General features: G+C 35.5%; 1 protein-coding gene across 1 annotated transcript in view; it reads right to left on the bottom strand.

The window, feature by feature from the left end:
• Positions 1 to 16749, bottom strand: part of TTN (titin) — a 240011-nt gene that overhangs the window by 144907 nt on the left and 78355 nt on the right. The window contains exons 88-117 of the mRNA XM_033516034.1: positions 16028 to 16315; positions 15600 to 15878; positions 15215 to 15493; positions 14838 to 15116; positions 14164 to 14451; positions 13722 to 14009; positions 12932 to 13222; positions 11967 to 12254; positions 10967 to 11059; positions 10559 to 10844; positions 10125 to 10305; positions 9675 to 9764; positions 9325 to 9592; positions 8967 to 9227; positions 8191 to 8400; positions 8003 to 8080; positions 7862 to 7888; positions 7116 to 7163; positions 6202 to 6258; positions 5990 to 6067; positions 5455 to 5706; positions 4742 to 4834; positions 4139 to 4210; positions 3376 to 3444; positions 2653 to 2739; positions 2352 to 2414; positions 2039 to 2104; positions 1608 to 1688; positions 979 to 1056; positions 238 to 315 (exon numbers count right to left, since the gene is read on the bottom strand). Of these exons, the coding sequence (XP_033371925.1) occupies positions 238 to 315; positions 979 to 1056; positions 1608 to 1688; positions 2039 to 2104; positions 2352 to 2414; positions 2653 to 2739; positions 3376 to 3444; positions 4139 to 4210; positions 4742 to 4834; positions 5455 to 5706; positions 5990 to 6067; positions 6202 to 6258; positions 7116 to 7163; positions 7862 to 7888; positions 8003 to 8080; positions 8191 to 8400; positions 8967 to 9227; positions 9325 to 9592; positions 9675 to 9764; positions 10125 to 10305; positions 10559 to 10844; positions 10967 to 11059; positions 11967 to 12254; positions 12932 to 13222; positions 13722 to 14009; positions 14164 to 14451; positions 14838 to 15116; positions 15215 to 15493; positions 15600 to 15878; positions 16028 to 16315 (4896 nt within the window). The remainder of the gene's footprint in view (positions 1 to 237; positions 316 to 978; positions 1057 to 1607; positions 1689 to 2038; positions 2105 to 2351; positions 2415 to 2652; positions 2740 to 3375; positions 3445 to 4138; positions 4211 to 4741; positions 4835 to 5454; positions 5707 to 5989; positions 6068 to 6201; positions 6259 to 7115; positions 7164 to 7861; positions 7889 to 8002; positions 8081 to 8190; positions 8401 to 8966; positions 9228 to 9324; positions 9593 to 9674; positions 9765 to 10124; positions 10306 to 10558; positions 10845 to 10966; positions 11060 to 11966; positions 12255 to 12931; positions 13223 to 13721; positions 14010 to 14163; positions 14452 to 14837; positions 15117 to 15214; positions 15494 to 15599; positions 15879 to 16027; positions 16316 to 16749) is intronic.

Here is a 16749-nt window from a genome sequence, read left to right as displayed (position 1 = left end):
TTTTTTTAGGTATTTCTGGTACTTCAAAGATATTAGTTATAATATAATTACCTTAAATTGACAAGTTTTTAAAGAATAAATCTACGGCACACATATACACAAAACTGACACAAAAGATACATGTTAACATAGATGAAGTACCAGTAAAACCAGATTAATTTAGCAATCAAACCCAAAATTTGACATAAGCAAGATGCTAAAGATAATAAGAAAAGAACATTATTTTTTTAAGTGTACCTTTAGGTGTTGGAGCTTCCTCTCTTTTTGGAACAGCAACCTTTTTCTCTGGGGGAGCTTTCTTAGGAACCTCTGGCACTTAAAAACCATAAAATATAAGATAACTGAATTCTAAATTTCAAAGATTTATTGGAGTATTATAGATTTCATTAATCCATTTTTAAGAATGTCAAGACACACCACATAACACATTCACACAGTTAACATAGAAAGATATATGACAAGAGCAACATATGTTTAATAAAAACCAAAATAAAACCAGTTACTGGAAGACTATCAAATGCTTTAAGACTGATTTCTTAACTGAAGAATGGGATCAAATATATTACCAAGTTTTTAAAAATCTCGTGGATGTACAGAGAATTATACATAAAATATAAATTCTAACACAAACATGCTTATGTACAGACTAACAGGAAAATAGAACTCAACAAGTAGTATGCAATCCATGAATAATTGTCTCTGGCATGGGAAAAGGAACATGTACATGTTCTTTTTGGGAAAAGGAACATGTACTCTTTCTTCAGGCACAGGTTTTCTAGGCCCTTGAAAAGCTCTAAAGGTATTAAAATTCATCTAAGTAATCATTCTAAGACTTTTGAATGCCTTAGATGAGAACAAACATTCAGACATAACACACAAAGATTACATTTATCATATGTGTTGAGAACATAAGAGAAGTTAGGAAAAGAGGACAATAGCACAGAACTGGTTAAAGCCCACATTCAAAAGATGCTGTACCTTTTGCTGGGGGAGCCACTTCCTTCTTAGCAACAGCAACTTTCTTTTCTGGAACAGGTTTCTTTGGGACTTCAGGCACTTTGAAAAACATTGTTAAAGTAAGAGACCTTTAGTTTTTGGAACACTAATGCAGATTTGAGTAATGCAAGATTGTTTTATGAACACGGTGCTTGGACAAGGAGCTGAGCACTGCAACCAACACAATACAATGTACAGCCTTTTGGACAAATGTGGACAGTACAGGAAAGACACTATAATACAGTATAAAACTCCTATGTTAAAATCACTGCACCTTTCATTTTACTCTTTTGAAGTAAAAACATTCTACACTTGCCAGAAAAAGCCACACAACTGAAATAGAAATAGTAAGCACAAGGTAGTTACGAAAGAGAAGGGCCCAAGCTGAGACAAATTCAAGCTGTAATCTAAGTTATAGCACAATTGAAATACTGAAACTGTGCAACAGAGACAATGCAAAATCAAATAATGCATACAGAGACAGAGCAAAAACAAAGACACATAGAGTAAATTCCTAAATATAGTAAAGAAAACATGAAAAATAATAGAAAGAAAGAAAATTTGTTTGGGCTTTGCTTCTTTCTTTTTTTTTACTAGAGCAGTAGCAATACCTTTAGCTGGTGGAGCTTCTGTTTTGGGGACAGGAACAGGCTTTCTTTCTTCTGGAACACGCCTCTTTGGTATCTCAGGCACTTTAAAAGACAGGTGGTGATCATTTAGGAGATTGTTAAAATAATTGGTAAACCACAGTAGGCTACTCTTAACATGGTATATAAGCAAACACTAAATGTCAAAAACTATTCTGTTTTATCAAACAGATACAACAAACTCATCTCACAAAAAGCTATTAAAGGAATTATGTAAAGTAGTCATGAAGAAGAATAAGATAAAAATGCAGAAAGGCTTGAAGCTTTGAGAGCAGAGCGATAGAGAAATTGAAAGATCTCAGTCCTGATATGGTATCCTTTGGTAAACTGTTACATACAGATAACATACAAGTTCAGAAAAATGGGGCAGATGTTGATGCAAAGACTTTATTCACCTTCAACGTGAGAGATCTCCAGTTCTGTAGAAACGACTTCTTCCTCTTCCTCAACCTCCCTACGAGCTACAATAGGAATTTTAAAGATATTAAACATTGACATAGGAAATACCAATGTCCATAGTATATCTGAAAACTTTAAGATATTATGTGTGTACAGTACACAATCATCACTGATACCCGTATGTTAATATGTAAAAAAAATTAATCCAGAAAACAAAAAGAATGCGCAAATCCCACAATGAATTTTGACTCAAATTAAAACAAACAAACAAACAAACACTTATTAGACTCCCATCCTTATTCAAACTACCTTCAAGTGGGTAAACAGCTTCAAAGAATCTTTCTTCAACTGTTTTCTCATGCTCTGTTGGCTCTTCAAAGAAAGGTATTTAAACAATATTAAGATAAAATAGTTGAAATATTTCCATCTATCAAGCTAAATAAAACTATAGCTACATAACACAATGGACAAAAAAAGCAAGCCATTCTGAAAGACAAATGAACAATATGTCTAAATATGTAATTTGCCATACATAAAAATAGATCAAAAGAAAGTATAGTAGGATTGATTGTTTTGATTTGGCTACACAGACTTTTGGTTTTGTACATACCTGTAACATCATATGAATACTCTTCTTCTCTGTGGACAGAAACTGACATCTTTTCTTCTGAAACAGTCCATGTTTCTACTGTTGGTACTTTAAAGATAGGATTTTGTTTTAGTATTTAATATTCTAGATCCACATTAGTGGTAGTCAGCATGTGAGTTTTTATCAAATCTTTATCTGTATTGCACATTAAAGTCTTAGACATATTTAGACAGTCAGTATTCATATTCTAAAATACTGAACACACAACAAGAACACAAGTATGATATTTAGTATTTGTTAAAGACTGAAGACTAAAGATACAGACACCTTTAACCCAAATATTTGATACAAAAGGCATGCACAGGCTTTTGGAAATAGTACATCAGAAGAATTATAAAGGTGGTTCTTCAAAGACATTTTTGGGCATGGGGACACAATTATACTTATTATGTAAGGACAGGCCAGCAAGCAGAATAGATGAAGAAAAAGCTAAGTCACACTGCAATGTGACTGTAGGCTTTTTAAACAAGAACCAAAAGGCTATCCATAAATATGTTAAAAACAGACTTTATAAAAAACAAAAGCAGGGTACACATACTAATTAAACACTGAGAGCAATCGCAGCATAACTACTACTATGGATCCAGATACAAACACACAGGCCCACATATTCCAAAGAAGCACAGAAACACACTGGGTGCTGGAAAAAAGTGTAAACTGCAATTCAAAGATGCTGATCTGTACCTTCCTTTTTCATAACTTTTTCCTCAACGACCATTGGTGTAGGTTTTGGTGGCAGAACTTTCTTGGTAACTGTAGGCATTATAATTTTGTTACTCAGTCATTTAGCAAAGAGATCAAAATAAGTCTACAGCTATCTATAAATGATGTTGAAAACACAGCAAACAAGATAAACTAACTCAGCAGCTAAGTCAGGCTTCTTGGAATCACACAAAGCAACATAAGGAATGTGTTTGTTTCTTTTTATTGCTATGTTCTAAAGGCACTTAGGGCATTTAGAACACAGCTCATTTCCTGATACTTACTGAACTTCAGCTGACAGAATCCTGCTGCAGAATGGGAAATGCTACACAAAAGGAGTAGCTACTAAGAGAATAAGGGTGCATCTTTATTTTATAACCAAAGAATTGACCAAGGTATCTTGGGAGATGGGTCAAAATGGATGGGAATTTCACATCTTCAGCTTAGAGTGAAGCACAGTATTTCACCCAGGGAAATTTTATTCACACTTCCTTTCTAAAAGCATTGGTAGTTAATATTTGGATTTAGTATTTTCCCCTAAAAAGCTTTGAATCTTCTTTTTAAAGAATTCAGCAGAAGCTTTTGTTAGGTGTTTCAAAGACTGAAAAATTGATCAGACCATGTTAAGTAAAGACAAAGCGTATGCAGATCAGCAGATCTGATATAAGCATTAGCAGATCAGCTAAGTAACAGAAGCCACAACTTTCATGGAAAGATGACATTAAGATAACTGAACAGTATTTACCCTCAGCCTTTTTGACTTCTGCAACCCTCTGAGTGGTTACCTCCACTTTTTCATCAACAGGTTTCTTGACAACTGGAAATAATTCAGATAGATTTATTGTTTAAGTCATCTTGCAAATTATTTTCTGTATACAAACCAGATAGAACTGGCCATTTTTTTCTTTAGGATGTTACAAACCTTGTGCATCCTGTGCTCTGTTCAGTGCATTGTTTACTGGTGGTGAATGGTGGTGGCAATGTGGCCCACCCTGCCCTGAGAGATATGCAGTGATCTAAGTGGAAAACTCTTCCCAGAAGGGCAGCATTTAATTTCTTAAAAGTTAAACCCATGCTAATATGCAGGGAGAAGGAAGGATAACTAAGCTCAGTTTGATTTTAGTATCAATTCTTGTTTTGATTCAACCACCTTTGAGCAGAGAGCTCAGAAATATGAGGTGGGAGAAAAGAAAGGGTTGCCATGACCCTTGCTCATCTCACTGTCCAATATAAGGAGAATTTTCTTCTTTCCAAGGAAATGTGAATAACCAGCATCATTCAGCATTGAAGGAGACGCATGAGAGATCTTAATCTGCACGTTCCTGTTTGTTTTGTGGGAAAGTCATACCTTTTTGGACAGTTACTTCCTTCTTTTCCTTCTTTTCAGCTATAATGGCTGGTGGTTTTCGCTCAGGCACAGGTTTCTTAGGAACTTCAGCCACTTAAAAAAAATAACATCACTTAATTATAAAAAATATGGTGTCTAAAGGCTCTGTAGACAGAAAGGTATTAGTTATGCCATTACAATTTTATGGATTTTAAAAACACACAGGGAGTTTTGGAGATGCAATTGTTGAAGTAAATGTTTTGCTTATTTCCAAGTTTCATGTTTTCTCATCTGAGCCAAATTTGGTTCCTAAAGGCATATATGTTACTAATCCCCAAGACAGTTAAAGCATGTGAGAAACTGCAAAATATGACCATTAACATCAATCAGTAAATACGTGAAACATTTAAGGAAATCAAGTTTATCTAGAGCACATGAAAATGATAGAAGGAATATCCAAAATCTAAAAATGACACATATCCTTACTACTAACTACTAACTCATATTAGGTTTTAAAGACCTGCAAAGTTCATTGGCAATGAATTTCTAGTGTATCCATTCCTATCTGCATCCATACCTTGTGATATCTTGTGTTATCATCAAGTGTCACTTAAAATTTGTCAGCATATTATGGTTCCAGGTATTTTCACAACAACAACAACAAAAAGTTGCCTACTTCAAAATGTTGGGGCCTTAATAATAAATAGGAGAAAATGACATAATAATTCAAATACCTTCCTCATGAATTATTCTTTTTTCTTCATAAGTCACTTCTCTTTTCTCATAAGCTTCTTCCCATTCCTCTTCCCCTTCATCATAGCCCTCTTCCTTGACATAATAGTCATGGTCTTCACCATAATCTTCTTCCCATTCTTCATAAATTTCTTTGGGCATTTCATGTATTTTCTTTTCTTCATGTATTTCTTCTCTCCTTGCCATGGATGTTATTTTGACCTCTTTAGGCTTCTCTGGTACCACCTCAGGAACTTAAAATAAATAAATCTATTAATCATCTCATAGTTTGGAATTTTCAAGGCATATTAGATGTTCATATTTAGTGAAATTATTTCACCTCACAGACAGTTTAAAGAAGGGACTATTTTTTTAAGCAGTCACAATCAGCTTGGATTATAAATGTGTGTTTTTAACATAAAGCCAGAAATCAAAAAATTGTGATTGATTCAAGTTATTTCAAAACTAAACACCTTGTTTCCACAAGGTAATTTTACTCTTTTAAAAAAAAGTTTTCAAACAAAGGAAAAAAGTTACCTTTAGGTGGTGGGACTTCTTCAGGGGCTTTTTTAACCACCTTTTGGGGTACTTTCTTTAATGGAACCTTTTTCTCTGCTTAAAAAGAATATATTAAAAAATTTAAATTAAAAAACTCAAGAACCCCTAAAAAGCCAAACAAACAAAAATCCAGAAACCAACTGTCATAATGAAACATGAACATAGTATTCAAATACTGTAAGAACTTTTACCTGGCTTTTTCTCCTCTGGAGGTGGAACAAGAGGCAGAAGAATGGGAATAGGGGCAGCTTGTAGGAAAAATGAAATATTTAGAACAGAATTTAAGTTTGGTATTTTCTTATAAATGAAGAAAAATCCTGGTTTGGGAAAATAAATTATAATATTTTATTGCAGATGCAGAATAAAAGCACACATGGTGTTTATTCTGAGAGTCTGCAGCAATTGAATAAATATAATTTGAGTGGGAACCCCCAGTCTACTTTTAGACTCACTGAACCCTGAATGTCCTTAGCCTTATTTTCATTGCTGCCATCACTCTCCTGTCTTTGCTGATGGTAATTCATCTAAATATCAAATCTTTCCCTTCCTGCTGCCACTGCAAGCATTAACCAAATTATCCTAGAAATAAACACAAGAAGTTTAAGCTGCTGATGATTATAGTAAGCTACTGGGTGTAAAAGAAGTATAAATACTGTTTCTAGTCAGTAGTCCAAAACCAGAGCCTGGGGAGAGACCGTTTGCCATAAACATGAAATCAAATGTATGGCTTTAAAAGAGTATTTTTTTAAAGGCAGTAATTCAGACAGCTTGTTTAAAAGATATTTTTTGTGTCAAAAAGAAGAGTTTAAAATTAAAAAAAAAATTATCAGAGAGGAAGATGGAGATAAAAGGAAGATCAAATGAACAACAGACTGATAAGAAAGCATGATGGAAAGGACTCTTTTTTTAAGAGACTTAAATTAACTCCTACCACTACCTGTGTAGAGTTTTCACCTTCCACACAGCAAAGAAGCCTATCCAAGTCAAGTCTTGCTCACAGGGACAATTTACTAGATCTTATAACTTAGCTAAGATTTTTCTCTGAGGTTCCCAGTGGCCTTCTGGTTCAGTGCAGATATAGAACAAGCATGGTTTGTTACCCTACCTTCAGCTGGTTTTTGAGGTGGAACTGCAACCTTGGCATCAGGAACATCTAGAAAATCAAAATGTTTAATTGGCTTAATAAATAGTACCAATAAAAAGATTCAATGTGCTCCTCTCAAGAATAGTAGTTGATGGTGCTTTAATCTTTCTTTTTGTAACATAAAAGCTTTGTAGCTTGCTCATCAAGTATAAGCTAGCCAACAAATAGATAACTGATTGTTTTAAACTTTCAGTTCAGCCAGCCCATACAATGTTATGTCTTATTTCCAAATAACTCTTGCAACATTTGGAGTAGGCTCTTTAGAATAATCGAAAAAGAAGATCACTACATCTATCACACACTATCATATAGAGGTGATTTTTTACTCACTTTGCCCCCTTGGTTATTTTTTTCAGTTGTACAGAAAAGAACCTACCTATTAATTGGTACATTTTCATTGTTTTATCCCTTAGCAATTCAAACAAAATTAAACTTGTGTATTTTAGAGAATGGGGCATTCTATATTGTACAAAATAGGGTCCCTATTAATGTCACTGATAATGGATTTATCTCAGTATTCATTGTGACAACTTATGACAATAATAGCTTCACATGTCTGTGGATGAGGAATACTTTTTCAGGATATAGGTTATACTTACTCTAACCAGGAAAAATAGATTTGAAAATAATAAAAGAGCAAAGCAATGCTTTAATTTTATGACACAGTATAGAGAAGATCTTGTGCCAGTCTTGCTTGAGGACTTTACCTGGTGGCTTCAACTCCAGTTTTATTTCTGCAAAGGAATATTAGATTTCTTTTAGAACTACTGATTTTTCCAGAATCATATTTCAAACAAACAAATTTGCACATGGCTATGATCACAAATTTGTTTAGAAAATTTGCTAACCTTTGGTTACGAGATAGAGCTCTGCAGTGCTTCTTGCTTCTCCTCTTGGTTCAAGACGAGCAATTACAGAATACACACCTGCAGCAGACAAGTATGTTCATATTTATATGCTTTTATCATTTAAAACCAGACAAAAACCTCCAAAAGATAAAAAATGGCAGCAGCACAAACGTTTCATGCATTTTTACCTTCATCTTCTGCATTGACATTGTGAATAGTCATATAATGACAGCGACCTTCACTTCTGAAGCTGTACTTGGGACTCTCTCTCAGCTCAGTGGGGCCTTTATACCACGTCACAACTGCATCATCAAAAGACACCTCGCACTCGAAGGTGGCAGACTGGTGTTCACTCACAACGATGTTCTGTATGCTCTTGGTGAACTGAATTGGTTCCGCTGTTTTTAGAAAGAAAAAAATACATCAGTTTTTATGCACCACCATGGCATTTACTGTATGTGAATCCTTCGCATTGTTGTCATCAAAATAGCTAAATTTTAATCAGATAATTGCAATAGATCTTGAAAAAGTAGAGTAAGAAAAAGGGTTTCCATGTTCTGTGAAGTTTTATGCATAAGAATGAAGATTAGAAGATGTAAGAGTTCAACTCTAACAAGATTGATGTGCCGATACATTTTGTAAGAGAAGCCATTAAGGAAACTAAAGATAGAGAATAATTAAGAAAAAGTCCAAGGAAAATATAAGAGTCACAAAGAAAATAGATGCTAGTACAACTCAGACTGCTTGTGGGCTATGGGACATTATCAATCATGGTTTAGTTTAGAATACTGAGTTACACAAGTATGTCACATGTTATTCAAAGAGAAACGACAGTAAAATTTCTTATTTAGTCTGTTTCCAAGTTTTGGACTCTGTCTTTCAGAAATTATTTGTATTTTCATTTGTTCTGCTAAAGAAACCTCCAGAAGCTATTGTAAGAAAGAGATTCTGTATCTTTACAAACCTTCAATGGCCAGATCTGCCGTTGTTTCTAGACTGTCAAGCTTGCAGGTATACTGTCCCTCGTCTTCAGTTCTAACATCCTTGATGATGAGTTTGTGCACTTTGTCAGAGACTTGTGTTGAATATCTCCCTCCTATCTTAATGGGTCTCCCATTTCTATACCACTGAGACTTGGCATTTGGGATAGAGAACTGACAAGTCAGCGTGCATGTTTTTCCTTCCTTGAAAGTAGTGTCATGAAGGTGCCGCTCAACTGCCGGTTCTATTAGCATGTTAAAACATACATTTTAACAGAGATCAGAGAGTGGAATAAACAATGTGTAAACTAACTCAGATATGTACTTCAGAAGTACACTTACCAATCACAGTTAGCTTGGCACTGGCAATATGTGGTCCACACACTATTCTGAAATTTCCTTGATCTTCAGGCTGGCAGTTTCTAATTCTCAGTATGTGGCGATCACCTTCAATTCTAATTTCATATTTGTCATTGGAGTCCAGTTTCTGGGTTCCCTTGTACCATGACAGTTTAATTTCTGGATAGTTAATCTTAATCTCACATTCAAAGATAGCATCCTCATCTGCTAAAACCGTCTGATTTTCAATGTCTCTGATCAGAGTAATAGGCTGGAAAATATTAGTCGAAGTTAATTTCAAGTTCCCTGTTATAGAGTTGAATATTTCATAAATCAGTCCAAAAATGTTTTACCTCTGTTTGTGTGAGTCGTTGCTGAATAAAAGCTACAAGTTCATCAAACTCCTGATCTTCCCTTTGAGCTTTCTCTGTGAGCTCAATTTCCTATAAAAATGCAGAATATACTCAAAGGTTAAAGGATACTAAATGTCAAGCTGTCATGTCTATCCAACACAGAATTCATTCCTACATCAAATTTTATGTAACTGTACTGTAACCAGTGTATCTTCCCATTCTAACAATTGCAGTCAAGTTATGAAGACAGAAATTACTTAGCCAGAAGGCCCATTTATTCTTGGATTTGAGCATGCAAGAAATTGAGAACTGCCAGCAAAAGATCTAAAGAGGAACCAGAAATTCCTGCACACATCATAACTTCAGAGCTTCAGAGTGTGGAACACCACATCTGTTCAAGGGAAACATTACTCCTAAGAGAGCCAATGCTGCAGCCACACTGTATCTTACCAATCTATGGCTTTCTTCTGCTTGGGTTTGCTTTAGTAACTCAAAGGCTTGCAGGAGGCCACGGAAATCTGTAATCCCATACATGCGAGCATATTTCTCATATTCTTTGGGATCTACATTTTTGAGAAGTTCCAAGATATCGATAGGTTGCTCTTCCTCTTCTTTTCTTTTTGTTGGAGTGCTATTCAAATCAATAACAGAAGTTAACTATGCAGCATTTAATTCCCAGAAAGTTGTTTAATGAAATGTTGAATCACTTCAGAGCTGTCCTGTGCAGTAGAATCCTTTAGCTTAGTCTAGTCAGGTGCTTTTATTTTTAGTACAGTTATTCCTATTTAACAAATATTTCAAAATTATATCTTGTTTTGAGATGTATAATAAAAAAGTGTCTTCTGTGTTGATAGCAAATTAATCCATAAAAACTTTCAATATACCTTTTTAGTTTTGCCCTGAGATCCCCTTCAACAACTTCTTCTTTCTTTCTTTCTTCAACTTGCAGGTTTACACTCCTCTCAATTTCACCATGCTGGTTGAAAGCTACACATTTGTACATGCCAGAATCAGTTTTTATTGTGTCCTTTATTTCTAGTTTAGCTTCATCTCCTCTCTGCTGGATTATAATGCGGCCTCCCTGGTTGAGTTGCCTCCATTTTCCCTTCATCCACTTAACATTTGGAATCGGGTCTCCTCCAACTTTTGCAATAAATGTTGCAACGGTCTCTGCAGAAAGATGCAAATGAGGAAGCTAAGTCTTTCCAGTTGTTTATGACAGAGGGACATCACCTCAAACAAAAGGTGTAGGCAAATAGAAGACATTGTACTATTTTGAAAAGAGTTCTTACTTTCCATGACTTTGATACTCTGAGGCTCTGACACAAAATAAAGTTTGCCTTCCACTTCTGCTTTCTTTGCTGCTGGAGCAGCTGCCGGTTTTTCTAAAAAAATAGAGTCAGAGAGTTATAACAGATGGCTTCGTGTAATAGTTTATGTTCATAGGTGATGATGTTTTTGAAGGAATTGTAAAAAATAAATTAATTCCTGAGATGGAACAAAATACTGTGCAAGAGGTAAAAATGCAAAATAATATTATTTTAACCAACTTGCAGTTTACTTTCCAGGTGAAACTGTCTACAGTGGCCCATGCTGTGTTTACTTCAGTCAGGCCATTTATAGTCTCCATGGATGCAATTCCATAGATAGATATGCAAAGAAAAAAACCTCATTTTCTAAAATGGATAAGGTTTTTGGTGAGGTTTTCTCTTTTCAGTCTGTTTCTGGATATTATGCCCTAAGAGTTTCTTGCAGTTTTTTATCAGTGGTCTGTTAAATTCACTTGCTTTGACTTAGTCCTTAGCCTAATGTCTAACCATGCTGTGAAAAGAACTATTTGTGCATATTTCTGGACTCTTGTGTCCTTTATGCAATGGTAAAGCAAGAACTACACAGAAGGACTCATGTTTAGACACTATTTACTTTCAACCAGAAGGTCAAAATGTCTTAGAGCTGCAATAGTCTTAAAACAATTAGCCTCTAAGGCCACATGCTCAAATTCCTTCTGTATTTTCCTTCAATAAAGACCACTTTTCACATGTTTACCATAAAACATGCATGTCCAGGTAATTTCAACCTTTTAGCTTGCATTTTTCTTAGATTTGGTGTTTAGATTTAGAAAACAGATTCTTAATCTCTTTGGTAGGAATGTACTATTTATTTGACACTGAACCTAGAAGTAAATATTTGTTACTAGATTATGAGCTTTTTTGTTCCACAGGGAAAAAAAACTGGGATGGAGTTTTGGTTGACATTTTCATCATATGCCTTATATTCTTCATGTTACTGTACCTTTGACTGTCACTTTAGATTTGCAAGTATCAGTGCCAGCTGCATTTGAAGCTTTGCATACATATTCTCCTGAATCTGATTTGGTAACTGCAGCAAGTTCTAGAACAGCTACTCCATTAGCAAAGCTGAAGCTGCATCTGTCTGAAGCTCTTATTTCTCTTCCTGCCTTCAGCCACTGGATCCGGATTGGCTGTGATCCCTGAACATGACAGCTAAGCTGTATGGTATCACCTTCCTCTGCTGCTGCTGGCTGAAGAGGCTGGTCAAACACTGGAGGCTTTTTAGGTTCTGGAATATGAAAATGCTTGAGTAAATACTCAGGAAAGTATGATCAAGAATATAAGAGAAAGAGATACATGTGATTCCTAAGGAGGCAATGGCAAGGAATAGAGGATGATAAACAGAAGTCTGAGAATGTCAATCATAATGTTATAAAATGAAATAAATACCAAGAGATTATAACAGCATATTTCCTATATAAATATCTTTATCCCCTCAGAAAGAACCTTTACAATCAAAAAATAGTATGAGAACTAAAGCACCATTAGGTTGCAAAACTATATAAAAATATTTAAAGAAATTAACCAGCAATTTCCTGCAAGACTATTATGATGAACTGTTATGCTACCCAATGAAGTGTCAACACTGCCTAAGCTTAGATTTCTTTGCAAAAACACTCTGCTACTTCATTGAAAGAGAATGGTTAAAAAATCAACAAAAATTTCACAAAGATTTCAATTTTCAATTTAAATCAGTCATAGAAAATAGTGAAAAAGAAGTTTCTTCTTGAAAAAAATTTTCACAAAAAATAAAATTATTTCTTGACATTGTGATTTATGTCCACCTCTGGAAAAATCACTACTGTTAAGGTAAGTAAAACCAGCTCATAGGACAGAAGTGATATACCTGCAGCTAAATAAAACAAAAAAAAGCAGGAAGCAAAGAAAAACAAGACTTCAACCAACCTCTGATAACAACAGAAGATGTACTCAACACACTTCCTGCTTCATTGGACACTTTACAGGTATATAAACCAGCATCTGATTGCTCTACCGTCTTTATATGCAAGAGCAAGGTATTGTTTTTGAAAGATATTTCACAGTGAGCACTTGAATGGACTTCCTGATTGTTTTTATACCAAACAACAGTCAAAGGCTGAGAGCCAGAAACACGACCCTCAAGTTTAAGTTCATTCCCTTCTGTTTCTTCTACTGCTTCAGACAGTTTCTTAGTAAAAGTAGGAGGAGTTTTTCGTTCTGTAAAAAAAGAACATAAATTCCATGAATCTATCTTGAGATGAAAAATCCTAAAGACAATGCTTCAAGAAAAATTTGAACATTGGGGCATTGATATTTATTCTCATTTAAACAGGATATATTTTTAAGTGAGATTATGCTAAGATAAACAGCAGGAATCTTGCTCTTACAGTCACTGTCACTATATTTTACTGTTGGAAAGAAAATTTCTCTGACATTGATTTAAGTCATACACCATTTTAGCAACCCCAAGAGTTTTGTCAAGTTCTTAAGGAAGAAATAGGCCAGAGCCTATTGAGAAAGTAGGCCCAAGAAAATGCTTTATTTCTACTTCCATTGCTGTTCGAGACCCTCTTAAAACATTCATAGGTATCTCCACATAGGTACTCTTGGGCTACAACTCAAAAGTTTTCTCAAAGTTATCTTGCAGTAATAAGTCCAACTTCCTTTATAACTGAAGGAAGAAAAATGTAAACACAATGTATTAGCTCTTCAGTACCTTTAACAGCCAGTTGAGCTGTGCATGAGTCCTTTCCAACTTCATTGCTAGCATAGCATGTATATGTTCCAGAATCTCCCCTGTCAACTCTCAAGATGGTCAAATGAGCTGTGTTGTCTACATAACTGATCTGATAGTTCTTTCCTGTTCTAATTTCTTGGTTATCTTTTGCCCAAGTGACTCTAATAGGCTGTGTTCCAGAAACGTGACACTCAAAATCAGCACTTTCTCCAATAATACCATCCACAGGTGTAAGTGGGATGTCAAAGAATGGAGGAGTCTTCCCTTCTGAAGAGTGAAAGAAATAAAAAACCATCACTTAAAAGTCTCATTTTTCTTTAAAACTGTGTGAAATAAGGATCTTTTGCACAATATTAAATCCATATATACAGAAAAACACAGTTTTAAGACATTTCCATTAAATATTTCACAGCCCACCAACCTGTAAGGACAAGCCTGCCACTAGAAGAAGCAGTCCCCATAGCATTGACAGCTGTGCAGGTGTATTGCCCAATAAGGCTCCTATCTGTCTTCAAAATCTGGAGAGTTGCTACATTATCTACAAAGGAGGCGTGAACATTGTAGTCCTCTTTTACACGCACACCGTCTTTAAACCAAGATACTTCGATGGGTTCTGAGCCAGCAATGCCACAATCAAACACGACTGGTAAGCCAACAGTTTCATGAACATCTCTCAATTTTCGTGTAAAAGAAGGAGGAAGTTTACGCTCTGTAAGAGAACAAGTATTGTACAGTGGTATCATTTATTTTGAACTTGTAAAGAGCCCTTTATTGGTTGCAGGAAGAGAGGTCTCTTTTTTTTTCCCTCTTTGACCCAATAAGCCTCAGGACTGCTACTGCTGGAAACAATCAAAGCAATATCCTGAATAAGGATGGAAGATGCAGAGGCTGCAGAAGAGCTGTGGTCAGTAAGTGCTGTATTTCAATTAGCTTTACTGGTAGGCTTTTGTTAGTAGAAGACAATGCCACAGGGTACCTTACACATCAAGAAACAGTAAAGTGTTTTATGAAGAAGAGGCAATTGATTTTTTTTAATAGAAAAGCATATTTAAGAAAAACAGGCCATTTCCCTATATTTAAAATGGCAATATTCACCTTGAACTGTAAGCAAAGATGATGAAGAAGCCTCCCCAACAGAGTTTTCTACTTTGCAGATGTACTCCCCACTGTCACTACTGTCTACCTGGCTGAAAACCAGAGTAGCAATTTGGTTCCTAAAGTGCATTTTCACAGTAGCGGTTCCTCTCAGCTTTGTATCGCCTTTGTACCATGACACAATCATTTCTGGTGTTCCAGCAACCTGGCACTGTAAGGATGCAGAATCCCCCACAGTCACCTGCACTGGCTCCAAGGGTGTAATGAAGTAAGGTGGTTCTGAAGGACAAAGACACAGCATTAGCATAAAAATATATTGAATGATGACCATTAGTAGTTCAAATAAGACTTGTTGAAGTGATGCTGGTTTGACGCACCTAGTATTGTGATTGTACCATGACAAGAATCTTTCCCAGAATCATTTTCAATATGACAAGAATATTGCCCCTGATCTTCTAGTTTGCTGCTAGGGATTTCCAGTATAGCAGATGTGTCTGTAGTGGTGATGCTACACTTTTCAGAGTGCATTATTTTCACTCCATTTTTCTTCCATGTCACTGAAATCGGTGGAGTACCCATGTATGTGCATTCCAAGATTAAATTTTTCCCTTTCTCTACACTTAAATCATTCACCTTCTTCACAAATTTGGCAGGTTCTATAATGAACAACAGGAAGAAAACAAGTTAAATAAAGCCAAGTGATCAAAAAGTTAAGAGTGTAAGTATAAAGTAAAAGTATAAGAAGCAGTAGTCTGGACAAACCTTTGACAAAAAGATGTGTAGTGCAAGAAATTTTCCCTGCCTCATTAGAGACCTGGCAGGTGTAGTCTCCACTCTCAAGTGGATGTACATCAAACAGCTCCAGTTCTGCAACTGAATCTTGCAAGGTGATATTGCATCTGGGTCCTGGTACTAGCTCAACACTGCCTCTAAACCATTTAACTTCCAATGGAGGGGAACCTTTTACAATACTAGTAAAGGTTATATTTGCCCCAGATAAAACATCCAGTGGTTCAGGTTTCTTCACAAAAGATGGTGGTTCTAAGCACACAGATAAAAGAGACAAAGAAGAAGTACATTTGAACTTCTTTTGAAGATTGCAGTAGTCAGAAATATTCAACAAAGAAAAAATTAAATCTTTCTGAAAAGAAATTTGGACCTTCTGATTCTGGCTTCTTACTGATACTGACCTCTAACACTCAAAAATGCGCTGCATTCATCAGACCCAGCTACATTAGTAGCTGTGCACAAATAAGTTCCCATATCAGACTCCTGAAGTCCATTCACTTTCAGAGAACAGGTATTGTCTGTAAGAGTAGCCTGATACTTCTCTCCACTGGTAATCTCTTGTCCATCATGAAACCAGGAAACCAGAATGGGTGGTGACCCATAAACCTTGCACTCCAGTACAGCAGAAGAACCCAGCTGACCATATGTTTCTTTCAGTTTTCTCGTGAAAGAAGGAGGTATAATACGATCTGCATTTGTTTCAAAATAAAAATAAAAATTATAATTACCATAACAGGGTTCTTAAAATGCAGGAAGTTCTCTGTGCAAAATAAAATTAGTGACCTTTCTTTTGCTGTATCTGTTTTGGCAATATACTATGACATGTTTCAGTATTTGAAAAATAGCCAATGGTTAAGTACATGCTGGAACTTTGATTCACAACCTTTGAGGAACACCTTTTATTTCTGCTGTTCTTTTTCATAAGCAATAATATTGCACCAGCTGTCCAAGACAACATGTAGATTAAAGCTGAAGTAATCAAGTCCTTTCAATAATTCCTGCCCCTCAGAGTTTAGGTAGGCATCTATTCTTGATGCCTGTCAAAGTGGCATACCAAATACACCTAGGATTATACAACTCCCTTAAGTTGCCAATCACAAAAAGCACTTTGCTATCTGAAGGC

This window comes from Parus major, chromosome 7, assembly GCF_001522545.3.
Source record: "Parus major isolate Abel chromosome 7, Parus_major1.1, whole genome shotgun sequence".
In the NCBI taxonomy this organism is placed as follows: Eukaryota; Metazoa; Chordata; class Aves; order Passeriformes; family Paridae; genus Parus; species Parus major.
Note: the sequence above shows the minus strand (reverse complement) of the source record. Positions and strands in the feature narration are given on the sequence as shown.